Source organism: Culex pipiens, chromosome 2 (genome assembly GCF_016801865.2).
Source record: "Culex pipiens pallens isolate TS chromosome 2, TS_CPP_V2, whole genome shotgun sequence".
Lineage (NCBI taxonomy): Eukaryota > Metazoa > Arthropoda > Insecta > Diptera > Culicidae > Culex > Culex pipiens.
Genome location: NC_068938.1, coordinates 62,067,892 through 62,087,463, shown reverse-complemented (window position 1 = coordinate 62,087,463; position 19,572 = coordinate 62,067,892). Strand labels below are relative to the sequence as shown.

General features: G+C 37.3%; 1 protein-coding gene across 1 annotated transcript in view; it reads right to left on the bottom strand.

The window, feature by feature from the left end:
* Positions 1-3,049: 3,049 nt before the first annotated feature.
* LOC120419381 (serine-rich adhesin for platelets) overlaps positions 3,050-19,572 on the bottom strand; it is a 62,431-nt gene continuing 45,908 nt past the window's right edge. Inside the window, exons 4-8 of the mRNA XM_039582052.2 lie at positions 14,205-15,351; positions 10,688-11,456; positions 10,472-10,571; positions 4,601-4,755; positions 3,050-4,544 (exon numbers count right to left, since the gene is read on the bottom strand). Coding sequence (XP_039437986.1) covers positions 4,257-4,544; positions 4,601-4,755; positions 10,472-10,571; positions 10,688-11,456; positions 14,205-15,351 — 2,459 coding nt within the window. The 3' untranslated portion in view covers positions 3,050-4,256. The remainder of the gene's footprint in view (positions 4,545-4,600; positions 4,756-10,471; positions 10,572-10,687; positions 11,457-14,204; positions 15,352-19,572) is intronic.

The window sequence follows — 19,572 nt, the reverse complement described above, 5'->3', positions numbered from 1 at the left end:
TGGACGCCGGATCTCAGATATTTTGATAAAAACGTTGTCCGGATCTATCAGGCAACCTATCGTTGGATAGGTAATCAAAAGACCTTTCCAACGCGTTCAAGACATTGAAGATCTGACAACCCTATCAAAAGTTATAAGCATTTAAGTGTTATTTATGAACTTTTTAGAGGCCGGATCTCATATATTTTGATGAAAACGTTGTCCGGATCTACCATGCGACTTGTCGTTGGATAGGTAATCGAAAGACCTTTCCAACGAGTTCAATAGATTGCAGATCTGACAACCCTATCAAAAGTTATACGCACTTAAGTGTTATTTATGAACTTTTTTCAGGCCGGATCTCATATATATATTGATGAAAACGTTGTCCGGATCTATCATGCGACTGATCGTTGGATAGGTAATCGAAAGACCTTTCCAACGAGTTCAATAGATTGCAGATCTGGCAACCCTATCAAAAGTTATAAGCACTTATGTGTTATTTATACACATTTTAGCGGCAGAATCTCAGATATTTTGATGAGAACGTTGTCCGGATCTATCATGCGACTGGTCGTTGGATAGGTAATCGAAAGACCTTTCCAACGAGTTCAATAGATTGCAGATCTGACAACCCTATCAAAAGTTATATGCACTTAAGTGTTATTTATGAACTTTTTTCAGGCCGGATCTCATATATATATTGATGAAAACGTTGTCCGGATCTACCATGCGACTTGTCGTTGGATAGGTAATCGAAAGACCTTTCCAACGAGTTCAATAGATTGCAGATCTGGCAACCCTATCAAAAGTTATAAGCACTTATGTGTTATTTATACACATTTTAGAGGCAGAATCTCAGATATTTTGATGAGAACGTTGTCCGGATCTATCATGCGACTGGTCGTTGGATAGGTAATCGAAAGACCTTTCCAACGAGTTCAATAGATTGCAGATCTGACAACCCTATCAAAAGTTATAAGCACATAAGAGCCCTGAATTATGATGATCTTACTACCCAATCTGATGGTATGAATCCAGTTGATAGAACACTGAAAGGTCCGTCCTTTTGTATCTATTTTGGATAGCATTACTCTCTAAATGTGAGGAAGGCACCAACCACCTAAGGGTGGATTAAGTAACGTTTTCAATATAAAATCACCACTATTTTGGCCGCCATCTTGGATTAAAAATTCTAAATCATTTTAGCGTAGTCTACTGCCGTTCTACGCATAATTGTCCCATGTCAGTTTTTGACGATTTTGACTTTATGCCATTTTTAAGTTTAGTCTGATGTGTACTTTAAGAAAAACACATAAAATCTGATACTTTGTTCGGAAACTCATCAAAAACAACACCAAGTCTGTTTGTCCCATCGTTGAACTTCTACGCATAATTGTCCCACCAAGTATTTTCTTACACGGAATCATTAGTTTTACTAAGCATTATGCCTTGTTTACCTGTTGTATAGCAAGAGGATCACAAATAAGAGTGATAAACTGCTAACTGGGGCGATTAGGGACACATAGGGCGAATAGGAACCCACGGGACAATTATGCGTAGAAACACAGAAATCGGTCGAAAAATTTCAATCGCATTTTTCTCAGTTGCACTTTTTTGAACATGGGACAATTATGCGTAGAACGGCAGTCTAGGGGTCATATTTAAGCTAGACATTCAAAAATTAGACGAAACGAAAAAAAATCGTGATTCGATTATCCGAAGTAAAATTTTCCGGGGCCTTCGGATAATCGAGTCTGGACTGTATTTTATTTTTTGATAGGTTGTACCGGTTTTAAGTAATATAGTCCAGACTGGATTAGCTGAAGGACTCGGGAAAATTTCACACTTATTTTTCAAACTTTAAAAGCCAAAAAAACGAAAATTTATAGGGACCATCCATAAACCACGTGGAAACTTTTTTGGAAATGTCAACCAACATGTATTTTTTAGGACCCCTCAAATTTAAAAATACTTATTTCGGGAATTCAACTTTCCGTCATAAAAAATTTAATAAAAAATTGTTTTTTTTTTCGTGATTAATCTCATTTAGCACAAACGCAGGCAGTCCGATTAAGCCTTAAGCGCTTTTCTTGTCAATATTGATAATTGCCGTACATTCAAGAACACTCGAAAATTTATTACAAAAATTATACGGCCAGCCCTACTTAGTTGTGTTTTCTGCAGAGAGGATTCTGAGAACGGATCACATTTGACAGAATCTACAGCGGAGGAAGGATGCGTGGACATACCCAGACATGGTAAACCATCACCATCGATGATCGGCTTGCTATCGCGAATAACGAAAACCCATCACACCGACGATGAATACCCCATCACTGGCTACGATGGAACTATCGCTCCAACCGGAAAGAAATGCACAGGAAATTACTGTATAAATACACTGGAGGCCACACACACAAATGAAATCCTTTCCACAAGGCTTATGGGATCTGCGAACGCTATCGATTTTGGGCAGAATTGAAGAATTCTGAAGTCTTGCACAAACATTTTGATAATCGAATCTGGACTGCATCATAAACATTTAAGGAATTTCTTTCAAAATAACAAGCTCACCTTATGTTTACGTGGTATTCACAATACATCGTTTGTTTATTATTTCTCCTTACTCTCTCGCGAGACACAATCGGTTCGGTTACATCCAGTTTACACGACCATACAAGATTTTCACTTCGCATTCCCTTCCGGTGCGCGCGATCTTCATCCAGCATGGATGTGTGTTGTGTATGTATTTTTGTTGTTGTTCAGAATAACGATAGTTTCATAAATCGTGTCCTTTATATGCAAAGCTTTTTGCGAAAAAAAAATATATGAGGAAAGCCGAATCTCACTTTCTTTCGCCTACAATAAGCACAACATCATTTACACAGAAGAAACAGGTGGCTCGATTGCTATATTAGTTCATCGTGTGTGTATTTGTATAAGGTAAGTGTGTGGGTGTTTTTATTTAAATCTATCATTAAACGTGTGAGCAATTATTTCTCAAGAAAACAAAAGTAAAAGTAGTTTTGGGAAAATTATCGCGACTCGACACCAACAAAAGAATGGCTTTTAAGCAAACAGAAAAATAGGAAAATTACATCAAATACGCCAACAAACGGGAAAACTAAAGCAGCTTAAACGCGACCTAAATGTTTGTACTACACAAGCTGCGCGATCGCAAGATCGCACAAAGGCACTCATATACGTTTTTGACAAAAGGGAGTGGGGAGTTGGCTTGATTGTGGGTGGAATGTTTGGATTTGACAATTCGGTGGAAATTTTGAAATTAATTTGGCGGTGTCGAGTTGCTTGAGAAAGATTTTTAATAAAAGAATAAATTGAGAAAAAAAGAAATAAAATTAAAGTTTTAAAACAGAACGTGATAAATAACTTGGCGTGAACGTTTCCTAATCATATCTGTATGCATCATTAACGGTTGCTTTATTTTGAAAGTAGATTATAGTGTTTAGTGGAGAAGAACGGTAATCGTAAAGTTCTTACAAGCTATATCTTATTTCGAGAAAGGGTGATTTAAATTTCATGCCTTGCATTTACAGCAAGAAAACGCCAAAAATCTACAATTTCGTTACATTCGATGTAGATTAATAATCGGTTTGATGTTTACTATTTTTGTCAAATTTTGCCAAGATAAATTTTACCTAAAAGCTTTTTTTCTCTCTTGTATTGTGTGTGACTCTTAGAGCTAAATAAATATTTCGCTTACTTCTCGAACATGTTTCTTTCTCTCTTTCTTTTTATTTATCCGTTAGCCCTAACTAATAAGTATATTCAACATATAAAAAATTTGTCATTTCTCATAAAATCACATTGGGTGCCTTTTAGTTACGGATTGTTGTCCCCATTTCTTGTTTTATTCTTCGCAGAACCCAGTCGGATCCAGTCGTCCACACGTGGCGCACGCACACACGCACAAAAATTCACAAACACTCTCTTACCTTGCGCAAATCCTCGCATTCTCCGTGGCTTTCGCTGCTTCTCTCCTTCGAGCCAACCAACGCGCGCGCGCACTCTCCTCAAAAATCAGTCAAAACACGTGTTAGAATTAGATAATCTGTGTGTCGGCATGTGTGTGTGTAAGTGAGTGCGTGTCTCTCTCTACTACGTGTTATAACATACAATTTATCGCGCGCGCGCATCAAAACAAAACGACAATTAACACAAGGATTTCAAATACGAATCGTTTCGGTTACTTCCGGCGGCGAAGCCGCATAGTCCAGAACGTGTGTGTGGTTCTACTAATCTAGCCGACGAGATCAACTCGTCGCGACACCGTTGCTGACCTCGACCGAGCTGCTGTTGTTGCTGCCGGGCACGAAGATCTCGACGTTCTGCTGTGCGCTGGCCAGCTTTTGCTTCCGCTTGAGCTCCATCAACTGCTTGCGCGCGGCTTCCCGCTTTTCGGCGGCCGCCTTCTTCGCCTCGGCGACGTCCGCCGATCCGTTGCTGGACGACGACGCTGGAGCCTTGAACGGTCGCTTCGTCAGCTTCGTACTCCGGGCGGTGCTGCGCGCTTGCGGGACGGGACTGACGGGGGCGGGTTTCTAAAATAAAATATTTATTAGAAAAGTCATAAAAAACAATATCAGGTAACACCAACCTTCCAGCCGTTCCTTCGGAACGATTCGATCTCCACGAAGGACGCGTCTACATCGTTGACCTGCAGCATCACCATGTCCCAGAAGCCCTGTAGATCCTCGTTTGTGGTTTGGAACTTTTCGCCGGGGATTTGGTTCAGGTTGGTGTGGCAGAGACCTGGGAAAAATCGAAAGCAAAAGATTAGTAACTTTCAGTGGGAAAGTGAAAGTGCAACAGCTAGTTAGTCAATGCCGGTGGTGTACACTTCAATCTAATTAACCCGTATCGGGAGGTTTCGTTTTGCTCAATCGAAAAAGGTAAACAAATGAAGCTGATTAAATTTGAGACGCGACCGTGCGCAAGATTAATGTTAGCAGGGCAGTTATCATAATCGCAAAATCTACAAAATTGTTTTGGTAATTTTTACAAATCGATTTCGTTTCCGAAATCAACGAAATTTTTAAATCGCTGCAATATTGTTCGTACTATAACCCAGGCTTTTTTCTCAGTGCATGTACACATAAAATCGCGTTGATATTTTTCTTTTCGCAGTGCCATCTGAGCTACATTGCTTTAAGATGGCATATTCAATCAGAATACTAATTAGAGCAATTAATAATGTCCGAACAACGATGCAAAAAAGCTGAACCACACTTTTTTACCTCAAATTGTAAATTTTTAAAACATTTTGATTTTTGTTATTCTAATGCAAGTTACAACTAAACAACTTCAACTGTTGATATTGCTACATTAAATGCCACATTAAGGGAACAAACAGTTGAGAGATGAGATAATCTAAATCAAATCAATCAAATCGAACAATAAAATTAGTAAAATAAAACCAAAACAGAAGATAAATGGTACCTGAACATAGATAGAAGAGAAACCCCGTTCTAAGATGTTTCAGGTACAACCACAACAGTAGGTTCAACATGCTGCAAATCAAAACAATACCGTCTACAAACAAAAAAAATCGATTTCCCACATTGGCGCGTTCTTTTGTTTAGCCATCGCGAATCTCGAAATCTGCAGATACCATGGTACCGGAGCTATGATATTTTCCAAATATAATGATTTTTGGAAAAAGAACGTAAATCAAATTTCTAAAATCATTTTTAAGATGCAAAATCATATTTTCAATCGAAAATATCTCAACACATTTTTGAAAAAGTGCACAATTTTTAAGTTACAGGCATTTTTAGGAGAAGTTTAAAAAAAATGTCAGTTTTCTGCTATTTCAAAATACTTTAGCACCCCGCAAAAAAAGTTTAATGTTAAAAAATTAAACTTTGGTAAAATGTAAAATAATTTCAAAATTTTGAAATGAAAATAATTTCAAAATTTTAGAATCAAGAAACCATTTTAAGGAGCACTTTTTTTTCAATAATTTCACAAATGAGCAATTCTCTACCAAAACCGGAAATGGATTTTATTTGTATTTTTTGATTTGGCTCAAACTTTGTGGGGGCCTTCCCAATGACCAAATAAGCTATTTTACGTCATTGGTTCACCCATACAAGTCTCCATACAATTTTGGCTGCTGTCCATACAAAAATGGATATAAAAATATTTTTTTCGAAAAGATCGAAAAATTTCACGAATGTTTCATGTATTAACATTGATAATCGGACCATTAGTTGCTGAGATATCGTCATTAGAAAATGGTGGGTTATTTTGGTGAGATTAAGAAAACTTCAATTTTCGTGTTTCTTTTTCTTAAAGCGGCTCTATCTCAGCAACCCGAGGTCCAATCTTCAATGTCTCTTAGACAATTTTATAGCAAATTTTCTGAACTTTTCAAAAAAAAATATTTTTAGAAATGGTCACTTATGGCCACTATTTTTAAAAATTGAAAAACTGCAAATATTTTGCTAAAATCAAACTTTCGGTGGCTATATCTTGAAAACGGAGCCCTTTATCAAAAATCTGTAAAGTACTTTTCGATTGCAAATTCAATTTTGCATTAAAAAATAATGTCAAACTTGTTTTTGCATGAAACTTCGATTTTTTCCAAAAATCACTGTTTTTTTCAAAAAATCATAACTCGGCGGCAGATTTTTTGACCATGTTTCTCTATGGCTCAAAAGTTGCGGATTTTTGTCCCCTAAAACATATCAAAAAATCTCGAAAATCAAAAAATACATATTTTGGGAAATTGAGTTTTAGTGAAAAAAAAGCTGATAAAAAAATCTGCAATTTTTTTTCCGTGTACCTATTTTTTTCTCAAAAGTCCTCAACAATACCTACAACTTTGCCGAAGACACCAATTTGATCAGAAAATTCACTCAAAAGTTACAGCTGTTTGAATATTTACATACCATTTTTGTATGGACAGCAGCCAAAATTGTATGGAGACTTGTATGGGTGAACCAATGACGCAAAATAGCTTATTTGGTCATAGGGAAGGCCCCCACAAAGTTTAAGTCAAATCAAAAAATACAAAAAATAAAAATGGTCGAAATCGGCCGATTTCGTAGAGAGTTGCTCAAATGTTTCATTTCTTAACATTAAAAATCGAACCAAAAGTTTTCAATAGATCGCAAGTTGCAAAGTGAAACCTGTAGGAAATAATTTCAGCTTGTCGTAAATATAATTTTCCTTCATAGTGATCCATAAACCATGTGGACACTTTTTTGAGAATCTGTTTTTTGGCGATTTTTTAGATCGATGCCCGCCTAGAGGCAGGGTTGGGTTGTAGAGGGTTACAAAATAAAGTCAACACGTGACGTTGCAAATGACTTTCTTGCGATTAGATGCCCAAATCGTAATCAGGGGTGACTTAACATATGACTGAACATTAGGGTGCCTAGAAAAAAATGACCCCCTGCTCCACAAGCGGAAAACGGTTTTTTGGGTTATTTTAAGCATCTGTGTAAATTTTTAGCGAAATTGGATAAGATTAACCCATTGATACCCGAGCCTAAAGTTGGTGAAAAAAATGTTTTTCATACAAAAATGACTTTTTTAAATCGCTAATAACTTTTTTAGGATCGAGTTTTACAGCTTTGGTATGTTCTACGAAGTTGTAGAGCATTGAATTTCAAATGAGAATCTCACTTTTGAGAATATTTGAATGCACCCAAAGTTAAAGAACGAGGGGATAGTCCTCACGAAAAGAAACGTGAGGAAAGTGCTATTTTGCGAGAGTATAGTCCTCTCGCGTGTTCATTCGTTCATTGGAACAGTTCATCCTATTGAGTGGCTTATATGGACAAATGACCGCCTCTTAGTCACCGAACCATGGTGGCCCATACGGCAAAGGCATGGTTCAATATGCCGAAGGTCTTGGGTTCGAGTCTCGGTACCGGTACTTTTTTTTTTGATAGATGAACTTTTTTTGAAGATGAACATATGAGTAAAGTACTCTCGGTAATTTCGGGATTCGAACCGAATCGTGCTCTTTATCCTCTCGTATGCCGGGCGTTCTGGGTGTGGAAGTAACGCACCGTGCAGACCAAACCGTAAGAAAGTTGAGTTTTTCATACATTTTTTTAAGTTTTTTAGGTATTTCAAGTATTCAAAGTTCTAATATTTTCAAGTTTTCAAATGTGTCACTCTCCACCAACTCACACAGCAGTTGCCCCGACCTCTCTTCGACATTCGTGAAACTTTGCTCTAAGGGGTAATTTTGGTCCCTGTTCACGAGCCTGAGGTCCATTTTTTGATATCTCTTGATGGTGGGGCGGTACGATCCCTTTCATTTTTCTGGATTTTTACTTTGACAAGTTTTTCAGTGATTTGTAGCTCGAAACCATGAAGAGATAGAAATTTGGTGTCAAAGGGACTTTTGTGTAAATTTGGACGCTCAACATGATGGCGTACTCGAAATTCCGAAAAAAACATATTTTTCATAAAACATAAATAAAAGTTTTAAAATTACCGATATTTTCCGTTACAAAACTGTCAATTGTCTGATTGTTAAAAAGTCCAACAAATATTTTTTTTAAAAAAGATCTAGAGTTTTTTTAAAGGTCCTATAATCATATGAAACACAATAGCTTATTGGACCTTTTAAAAAAATCTCTGAAGATATCTTAAAACGAATGTTAAATTCGGAGGATCGAGGGTGACTTCGTACTAAAAAGCTGGAGGGTGAGATCGCAGAGAGTAACTAATCCACCTTTCCATGTTTTCGGCTCAAATCTCTCTTTTGATTTTTTGATATTCTGCCAAATGACACTGTCTGCCCTTTGACCTTTTCTGCCGAAAATTATTCTGCCAAATGACACATTAAGCTGGTTGACATTCTGCCAAACGACCGTTCTGCCATAATGTGCCAGAATAGGATCTGCTGAATAGTTTTCTGCCAAACGACTTTTTCTGCCGGATAGCATTCTGCCAATTAACCCTTTTCTGCCAGATGGCCATTTCTGCCATTTAGCGTTCTGCCGAACGTCATTCGGCCGAACGATTTTCTGCCAATCGGCCCAGTTCCTATCAATGGGTAAATGTTGACCAATTTTGCCCATATTTGGCCCAGAGTCCTACAATAGCTCAAGGAACAATATTCAGCTTGTGGAGCGAGGTTTTGAAAAAAAGTTCCATATTCTGGGCACCCTACTAAACATGGTATAGATTAACCACGATAATACCACGCGGGGTTAGCTTTGCGAGTGCAAACGACCTCGCTAATTCTGCGGATGTCGAATTAACACCTCAAGCCCTAACCAGACGCCATACCATTTGGCACGTGACGGCTAACGCAAAAAATAAACAAGTATTTTAAATAGAATTTAACGTTTTGTGTTGAGACTTGGCGAAGCGCTCGCGCGCGATAAAGCGCGTTATCGCAGACTCGAAAATTAATAACACTGTCTGTATTGCAAGTTCACTCCGAAAAAAACACACACTTGAACAGTAAACACAGCGCAAAAATACTGAAGAAAAACATTGCTAATTGTCGTCATCAATCTAACTTGTCGTGGTAAACACACAATCATGCTCAAGGCAAACGGGGTAGCAATTTTGGCAATTTTTCGAGCTGCAATTGGTGTGTGCTACCTTGACTATTTTTTTTCTTCTTCAATTCTGTTTGCACAAGCTGAAAGAAAGACGCAAAGCAGACTTCCGCACACCGGTCAAATTTGGACGTGCTCCAAAAAAGTTTTTGCGATTCTTGGTGCTGCTGCAGGCTCCGAATTCGAACATTGCAAATTGGAATTCAAACCACATTGCTCTGAGCCCTCATCCGAAGAGACATTGCCGGAGCGGTCTAGAGTCTGCCCCTTTCGTCATGGTTGAATTTTTAATTATATTCAAAATTGAGCAAGAGTCGGTTACCGGAGCAGAACTTCAGAGACCAGCCAATTGGGTTTACCGGATGATTCAGCACGGCGACCTGCATCTCGAGCGCAGCAAATTTGTATGCAAATGTGATGGGGATTTTTGAATTTTTCATTGCCAGAGAGTGGTTGGTTGGTGGTGGCATCGGAAAGTATAAAATTGGCACCGATTTAGATCTCAGGGAAGCCTTTTACGTTGATTGGCGTGATGACAATTTTACTGATTGAATTTTTATTGCTTGATTATGGAACTAAAGCAGCAAACGATTCTCAGTCAAACAGAAATTAGTAAATTTTGTGTCTCTAAGATTTGCGAATATTTTGAAATGACAATTTTCATAATATATGCTATAATTTTAATGTTTAAATTTAAAACAAAAACATTTTCAAGGCCTTGTTTTTAAAGTTCATCACTCTTCCCAGTCTAAATTTCAAAGCGCTTCCTCGCCAATCACAACACACACAATACAAACACTGTTTTGGCACTCTTTTCCTTATTATTCGTCTTCACACAGAAGAAAACCCTCTTCGCGATCGTTGCCCGCGCGCTTCTTGACCATCACAATGCTTCCGAAATAAAACAATCCCCGCACAAACACACACACACTTACCTTCAAACTGTTTCATCTTCTGCGAGCACAGCAGCCGCGCCTTGCCGGCCGCCACCAGCACGTACCCGGCGACCTCCTCGCTAATCTCGACACCATCAGTCTGCCGCAATAATAGAGAGAGAAGCAAAAATTAAACTCAGTGTTACAATAGGGAGGTGTCCATTATCTCACAATCGTACAGAAATTGATAAGAAGAGGACTCTATTTGAATCTCACCTTGCACTGTTCAGCCTCCCGCTCGATATCGGCTGCCATTGCCAGTAGCCGGTTCTGTTCGTTCTTCATCACCTGCAAAAAGTGATTGCCATCCTTGACGACCACCGGCAACGACGCCGCCGCCACCTTGGGTAAAACTTCTGGGATCACGCCACCACCGTTAATGTTCTCCTTATCGTCCTCGCCATGGTCAACGTCACCGCGGCAATGGTGGCCATTCTTGATCAACGACGCCGCCGACGACGATCCATTCCGGATAATCGCCACATTGTCCACGCCGTCTCCCCCGTTCACACATGGCTCGCTGAGCTTCATCTTGGACGTTAACGACGACACTTCTTGCTGCTGTTGTTGGACAGGAATCGATGGTTCCGCGCCAATGGTTGCTGCTTCCTTTTCGACCGATGCCTGGGCTTCTACTAGTTCTGCTGCGGCGGCGATTGTACTAGGAGATTCTCTCGGGGCAGTTGTCGGCCCTGTTGCGTCACAGGCGTTAGCGTTGTTCGTCGTCACCGAGTTCGTAGTAGCTGATAAAGCAGACGAAGCTTCGGTTTGGTAGGAGGACGATGACGACGACGACGACGAAGAGGACTTGCTTGTGGTGGTGGTGATGTTCTTGGACGACGACTCGACCACGGTGGCGACCGAGGTGGAGGACGAGAATATCGACGAAGAAAGCAGTGACGAGGTCGCGGTGGTGGTGCCATTTGTTGTGAGCTTGCTGCCGTTCGTCAAGTGCTGCTGCGACAAGTGCGAGTGATGATGATGACTGAAGGGTAGAAGAAAGGAAACATAGTTAGACACATGGAAATATGCGAGGTTGTAGCAATAATATAATTTAGAATCGAAAACGACTGAGACACAAAAACAAAAACTGTAAATTATTTTTAAACCTTTTTTTATGCCCATTTATTAATAATTTTAAATCACACTCACACGAAATTGTAAAAAGTTGAGTGACAAGTCTTCGATTTGTGTAAAACTATGTTCTTAGGGTTAATTTTAGTCCTTTTAGACCCCATTATTCCGAGGTCCATTTTACGATATCACACGGAGAAAAAAGATTTTCCAAAATCGTGAACAAGCGTTCATGAAAATGAGAACCACGAACAAAGTGTTCAAATGCCAAGGTACGTTTTTCAAAATCGTACCATGGGATTTGAACATTTTATTCGTGGTTCTCATTTTCACGATTTTGGGAACTCTTTTTCTCCGTGCAGGCAATAATTTAAGTACTGTTCGAATCAGAATTATTATTTAAAGTGTAATAATGCTTTACAATGATGTATTATAGCAAATAATTAAACTATTATAATGATACATACTTAACAGAAGAATGCGAATGTAATTTAAAATATTGTCCCATAAGTCTGAATTTGAAAACTCAGAATCTGGAAATGCCGAAAATTAAAAGGACCGACTTTGTTTTTTTGCTCAAAATGGGATAAGCCATAACAATAATTCTAGATTACTTTTTCAAAACAACCAATGCGCCATGGGCAGGCCCGTAGCCAGGGGGGTGGGCTTCGGGCTAAAGCCTCCCCCCCCCCCCCCCCAATTTTTGGAAGACATATGGGAGAGAGGGAAGAAGAAAAGAAGAAGAAAATTTCTTCTTCCAGCCCCTCCCGAACCAAAATTCTGGCTACACTCCTGGCCATGGGTTTCCAATGTACAAAGAACATTTTAAAAAGTAAGCGAGAATTGTTTAGTTTTTCTAGCAGAAAATTAAATAAAAAAATCAGAAAATTAAAAAAAATACTAAATTTAGCCAAATTTTTTTAATAGTAGTTTATGCAACAAGTTGCAAAAAGAGGATTTTTTCAGTACGAGTCATACATTTATCCAACGAGGTTCACCGAGTTCGATAAATACGACGAGTGCTGAAAAAATCAAGTTTTGCAACGAGTTCCATACAACATTTTTTGCAATTTCTAAAAACACCCATTGAGTGAAATTTTAAGTAGAATTTTCATGTATTTTGTCAATAAATCGTTTAACTCAAATTTTTTTTGAAAAGTGTTACTTTTCGAAACAAGTGCTGAAAAGTTCAACTTTTCAGCACCCATTTCAGTGCTGAAAAGTAGAACTTTTCAGCATTTATATTGAAAAGTGTTGCTATTCGATTCTGTTATTTTTGGTACAGAAAAGTAGGCTATTTCGTCGTTCAAGAATGACAGGAAAAGTAAGTAGTTTCACGACGGAATTGCAAAAAAAAAGTTTTAGCGAGGACTTCGTATATCGAGTACAAATCGCAAATTTTATTTTGTAATTTTCTGATTTCTTATTATGAATAAATTCAAGATTCAATAATTAAAAATATTCAAAAATTAGAAAATGAGAAAAAAGAGAAATCAGAAAATTTAAAAAAAAATAGATTTGTATTCCATATTTTTAGAATTTTAATGATTTTTAAGATTTTTAGGTTAAAAAATAAATTAATATTCAAAAATTGAAAATATTTAAAAAAAGAGAAAATCAGAAACAGATGAGGATTCAGAAAATTTAGAAAAAAAAGATTTTGAAACATGAAATATTTATTTTTCTCAAAATTTGTCTGTAATAGAATATGACTCCAACAATACTACAAGAATCTCTGATTTTCTGTAATTCTGAATTTCAGAAATTCAAAATTATTACAAAATTTAAAAATTAAGGTTTTTAGATTTTTGAAGATTTTGAAGATTTTTAAGATTCTCAAGATTTTTAAGATTTTTAAGATTTTTAAGATTTTTAAGATTTTTAAGATTTTTAAGATTTTTAAGATTTTTAATATTTTTAAGATTTTTAAGATTTTTAAGATTTTTAAGATTTTTAAGATTTTTAAGATTTTTAAGATTTTTAAGATTTTTAAGATTTTTAAGATTTTTAAGATTTTTAAGATTTTTAAGATTTTTAAGATTTTTAAGATTTTTAAGATTTTTAAGATTTTTAAGATTTTTAAGATTTTTAAGATTTTTAAGATTTTTAAGATTTTTATGATTTTTAAGATTTTTAAGATTTTTAAGATTTTTAAGATTTTTAAGATTTTTAAGATTTTTAAGATTTTTAAGATTTTTAAGATTTTTAAGATTTTTAAGATTTTTAAGATTTTTAAGATTTTTAAAATTTTTAAGATTTTTAAGATTTTTAAGATTTTTAAGATTTTTAAGATTTTTAAGATTTTTAAATTTTTTAAGATTTATAAGATTTATAAGAGTTTTAAGATTTTTAAGATTTTTAAGATTTTTAAGATTGTTAAGATTTTCAAGATTTTTAAGGTTTTTAAGACTTTTAAGATTTTTATGATTTGGAAGATTTTAAAGAATTTAAGGCTTTTCTTGATAGCATTCGTTGCGAGCTCCGTATTTAGCCTGAATTTTTTTATTAAAGGCAGTAACCGCTCAAGAAATGATTTCCTATTAAAAAAAAAACAATAAATAAACTTTAATTCAAAAGATCAACAAAGTCTCAACATGGTAGCCCCATGCGAACATCTGTATCTACCCAGTGTCGCAACCAAACAAACAAAACCACTCACCTGAGGTCCCCGTTGGACGCGATGTGATTGTTGTTGTTCGCTCCCACTCCATTCAGGCTTCCCGCCGAGCTGCCATTCGAAAACCGCCCGGGCGACGTCTTGGGCACTTTCTTCGGCGAGTACATCTGCAACTGGGCACGGAACTCGGGCCGCAAGTGTCGCATCACGGGCAGCGCCTCCATATCGGGATCCCCGCCGAATTCCTTACCGTTTACGTCGAGATTCTCCTTTGTCACAACGCCCCCGCCCAGGCCACCGTTGTTTGTTGCGCTGCCGTTTGTAGTGCCATTTCCGTTGAGGTGGTGGACCACGCTGGCCGGGGTTGTGTAGCAGTTTTTGTTGCTTGCGACATTCTCGTTGGCGATATTGTTGAGATATTTCCGCTCGTTGGTGGCGCTGCTATTGTTGCTGTAGATCTGCTTATTAATGACGACACCTTCCGCGTTACCGTATAGCTTTTCGACGCGCTGCTGGATGAAGCTTTTCTTCACGACCCGTTCGCTCTCGCGGACGCTGCTGATTTGGGACTGCGATGAGATCACCTTGGTTCGGAGACCTCCGCCGCCAAAGCCGTTCCCATTGAACATGGCAGCCGCGGCGTTGACCGAGACATTGTCCGTCACATCCTGACCGGCGGTGCCGTTGACCGGAGCCCCGTTGCGTCCGTTCACCATTCTTGTTCCGTTGCTTAGATTGTTGTTGATGCTGTTGTTCATACTAATGTAGCTGAGCGTGGGTGCGGTCAGCTGAAAGTTGCCACCGTCTGACGACCGGTTGTAGTGCAGCGTGGCAATGATCGGCCGGCTCGGCGAAACTTCCCGTGACTTGTTGATGTCCTGCCGCAGCTTCGAGTCATACGTCGTCAGGTTCGAGTAGCCATTCACGCAGCAGGCCAAGTTCAGATAGCTTGGTTTTTTGTTGGGCAGAGCCCCGTCCGCGGTGGCCTCCGTCGTGGCCGTGTCCGCCGCCTGCGGGGACGTCGTCGTTAGCACGGTGCTAATATTTCCCGTTACCGGATCCAGCACGGTCGTTACGGCCTGACAGTTGATCACGGGGATCTTACAGCGCTCCTTGATGCCGGCGGTGAACTCTCGCTGGATGTCCTTGGCCGAGTTGGGCGTGAGAAAGTTTAACTCTCCTGATGTGTCTGCAAAACAAAGGGGAGAAGAAAGGTGGTCGTTAATCATTTGGAATTTTTTTGTCCCATTCAAGCCCGCTCTAGCAGAACCAACCAAACATTTCTCTAGTGTGTGCGCTATGTTTTATGAACCACCTGTTCTTAATTATAATTTTCCGTGTTGTATATGGAACGGCAGCAACCAGATTCAATCTTGCTCGTTTTTTCTTGCTTCAACTTGGCCTTCCCAGCTCTCTTTCGTTTACGGTTTCTTTCTTCTGAGTTCCACCACACAACCGGAGTGCCCCCCGAGAGAACTCAATTACCCCCGGTAGGAATCGGCAAAGGGGGGGCCTGCCTACTTCAAACAACCACAACAGAGGCGCGCGCAGTAACTCCAATAAAAATAAGAAGCAATTGGCAAAATTTGCCACGCCAAGGCATTGAATTGGATCAGTGCCGTTCGTTTCTGCCTGCCCGCTTGTGCACTTTGCCGGTTCCCGTCCCGCATTCCGTGTCCCCGGGTGTAGCATAATAAAACTAACGAACCTCCGCCGCTGCTGGAGGGAGGCACACCTCCGTGACTACCCACCGGAGTCCGCCCCACATAATCCTCCCAGTTTTTTTTTCTTGCTCCCGGGGTAAAGGTCAACCTTACAATCGTAAATTTCGCGATTTGCTTGGCACCGCACGGCGGCTTACGGTACCTTGCCTTGGGCCAGCCAGCATGTTTCTTTGTCCCGGCGTTGACCGTGACCACGTGGAAGTGGGTGAGGGTAGGGAAGGTTGCTCGCGTGAGGACCTCGTCTTATGGCCAGTGCCACGGTGAAGGATTTCTAGAATTGATTGTTTTGGGGCAGGATTGCTTCGAGGGAACGTCCTTGGACTCGCCGTATTGCGGTGGATTAGCGAATAATTAATGCCACAGCCAAAATAACTAAAATTAAATATTTTTTTAAAATTGCATAGTTCTTTTTACTTAAAATATAAGAAATGTTAGTAAAAAACACTGCCAAAGTTGACCTCTAAAAAAATGACATTTTTAAAAACATTGGCAAAGTCACATAAAACAAGTAAAACTTCCAACCCATAAATTTTCTAAAATTTTAAGATTTCTTCTTTTCAATGCTTTTTAAAGATCAAAAATTGTTTGAAAAATGGATTTTTGCAGATTTTTTAAATCGAAGCCCGTCTAAAGGCGGGGTTGGGTTGTAGAGGGTTAATTTTATAAAGCAAAGTGATTTTTTAAACAGGAAGTACCTAGTCGGGATCATATCATATCAAATAATGCCGATCAAATTTTATTTCGAGTAGATCACAAAATGTTCAATTGATTTTGTCCAAACAGTGTACAGGTATGACCTATAAGTTTTTTTTTTAATATTCCTCTGAAAGAAAAACAAACAGGAACAATGAGGTTTTGAGTGTAACTACGTACCACCTAAAAAAACGTAAGAAAATATTTTTTGACTTTTGGCCGCTTTTATTTTAACATAATAAAATTGTACAAGATTAGAAATCGTATATAAATCAGTTAACAAGCGCCTGCATGAAATTTTGGATACAATTTTAAAAAAAATGCAGTTTATTTTTTGATGCTCCTTTTCCAAAAAATGTTTTACGGATTGAACAAAACCTTTGAAAATATGTGTGTTGAACTTAAAAAAAAAACATTGTTTTTTTAATTAATTGAAATTTAAGTGAGAAATTTTTAGTTTTAAAAGTGAAATAATTGAGCAACTAAAATAAAAACAAGTTTTCTTTTATTTTCAAGCAAGAAGCAAACTAATTAATACCAGAGCAGTTCTCTACAAAATCGGTATTTTTTCTTTAATTTTAATTTTTGTATTTTTTAATCTGTCTGAAACTTTTTGGTGCCTTCGGTATGCCCAAAGAAGCCATTTTGCATCATTAATTGTCCATATAATTTTCCATGCAAATTTGGCAGCTGTCCATACAAAAATGATATATGAAAATTAAAAAATTAGTAACTTTTGAAGGAATTTTTTGATCGATTTGGTGTCTTCGGCAAAGTTGTAGGCTGAAAAAAATGATACACGGTAAAATTTTTTTTGGTGATGTTTAATTTCACTTTTTGTCACAAAAACTTAATTTGCAAAAATAAACACTGACATACTGACATGCACTGATCTGCAAAAAAAAACACAAACATGCCAACTTTTCAGAAAATTCCAGGACGGGCAAAAAATCGAAATATTGGTCGCAAAAATTTTTCAACATCATTTTTCGATGTAAAATCGTATTTGTATCGTGCAATCAAAAAGTAGTTAAGTGAAATTTTGATAAATTGCAAGTTATAGCCATTTTTAGATAACTTTTTTGAAAATAGTCGCAGTTATTCATTTTTTTTTTAAATTAGTGCCCGTGTTTGCCCAATTTTGAAAAAAATATTTAAAGGCTTAGAAAATTCTCTATATTTTGCTTTTTTGAACTTTGTTGATACGACCGTTAGTTGCTGAGATATACCATGCTAAGGTTTAAAAACCGGAAAATTGATGTTTTCTAAGTCTCACCCAAACAACCCACCATTTTCTAACGTCGATATCTCAGCAACTAATGGTCCGATTTTCAATGTTAAAATATGAAACATTCGTGAAATTTACCGATCTATTCGAAAGCAATATTTTCAGTTATGATTAATCAAAACTAACATTTCAAAAGGGCGTAATTTTGAATGTTTGGCCCTTTTGAAATGTTAGTCTAGATTTATTTTTTTTGAAAATATTGCTTTCGAAAGATCGAAAAATTTTAAAAATGTTTCATATTTTAACATTAAAAATGACGATAATCAGTAGCTCATTCAAGATAATTATTAAATAACCTTAAAAGTTCTTGTATTATTGTTAACTTAAGATTTTACCGACTATTTAAACGTAATTCGCGATTCGTGAAAATTAAATTTCTGAACATCGTGAAAATTAAAAAAAAAATCTTTATTATTGTGTTTTCATCCGGCAGCTGGTTCAACTCTCATTAATCAATAAAGTAATTTCAAATATTTTTTAAACTGTTTGTCACCTGAAAAATAAAAAAAAGGTCAGTTTTCTAGGGTGTCCATTAGCGTGGCTCACGGATATATGAAAAAGACAAAAGTATTCAATTTCGAACGCCTCGACCGGAATTTTGTAGCAATATAGCCCCAGAACATAGCCTTAAATTTTGAGCGTATTTGGTTAAGGTTTAGTACTTCCACCATTGACCTGAAGTTAGTATGGAACTTCTAAAAATTTACAATGGGAAATTTTCACTTTTAACCTCTTCTTAAAGAAAGTTTCCTAAAACCCAACCAAATTTTCCTATTTTCAGGTTTCTTATAGGTTTTGATCCGTGGAACAACTTCGTAGAACATCGCAAAGCGCTAGGAATTGATCCCGAAAAGATACAGGATATTTTTTGGAGTACGGAAAAAAAATTAACGTGCTCTAAAAATTTGCCTGTATCTTTCCGGGATTAATTCCTAGCGCTTTGTGATGTTCTACAAAGTTGTTCCCCGGATCAAAACCTATAAGAAACCTCTATTTTGAGAAAAAATCATAGGGCATAGGAAAACTTTCTCGAAGCAGAGTTAAAAAGTTGAAAATAAATAAATTAAATTTATTAAAATTTCTTTATAACTTCAGGTCAAGAGTGGAACAACTAAACATTAACCAAATGCGCTCAAAATTTCAGGCTAGCTTCTGGGGCTATAATGCTACAAAATTCCGGTCGAGGCGTTCGAAATTGAACACTTTTGTCTTTTTCATATATCCGTGAGCCACGCTAGTGTCCATCCAATTTTCACGGGGTTTACATTTCCCGAGAAACGAAAAAAAATATTTTTTAAATCCCGGGTATCCCCAGGATTCCGGGAAATTTGTGAAACAATCATAAAATCTTTGTTTTCATTATATCTATTATGTTTTTTTCAAGCTTAAAATAATAGAATTAGCTCAATACTTTTAATTAGAGATAATCTACACTTCAATCATAACAAAAACAGCAGTTTTTAGACGGATTAAAAGAATTTTTTTTTGATTTTGTTGTGCTTTGGAAAACAAAATCCTGCATTTTTGTGTAACCCAATCTTAACTTCCGGAGCCAATGTCACCACTATTTTGATATATGATATTTTTTTATCAAATTTGAAATCATAAATATACGTAAATATTATACCCAGTCTTTTTAGAAATATATAAAATTAAATTGACAATATTTAATGTGCTAGGCATTTTGCGGATCTGTAAAAAAAAA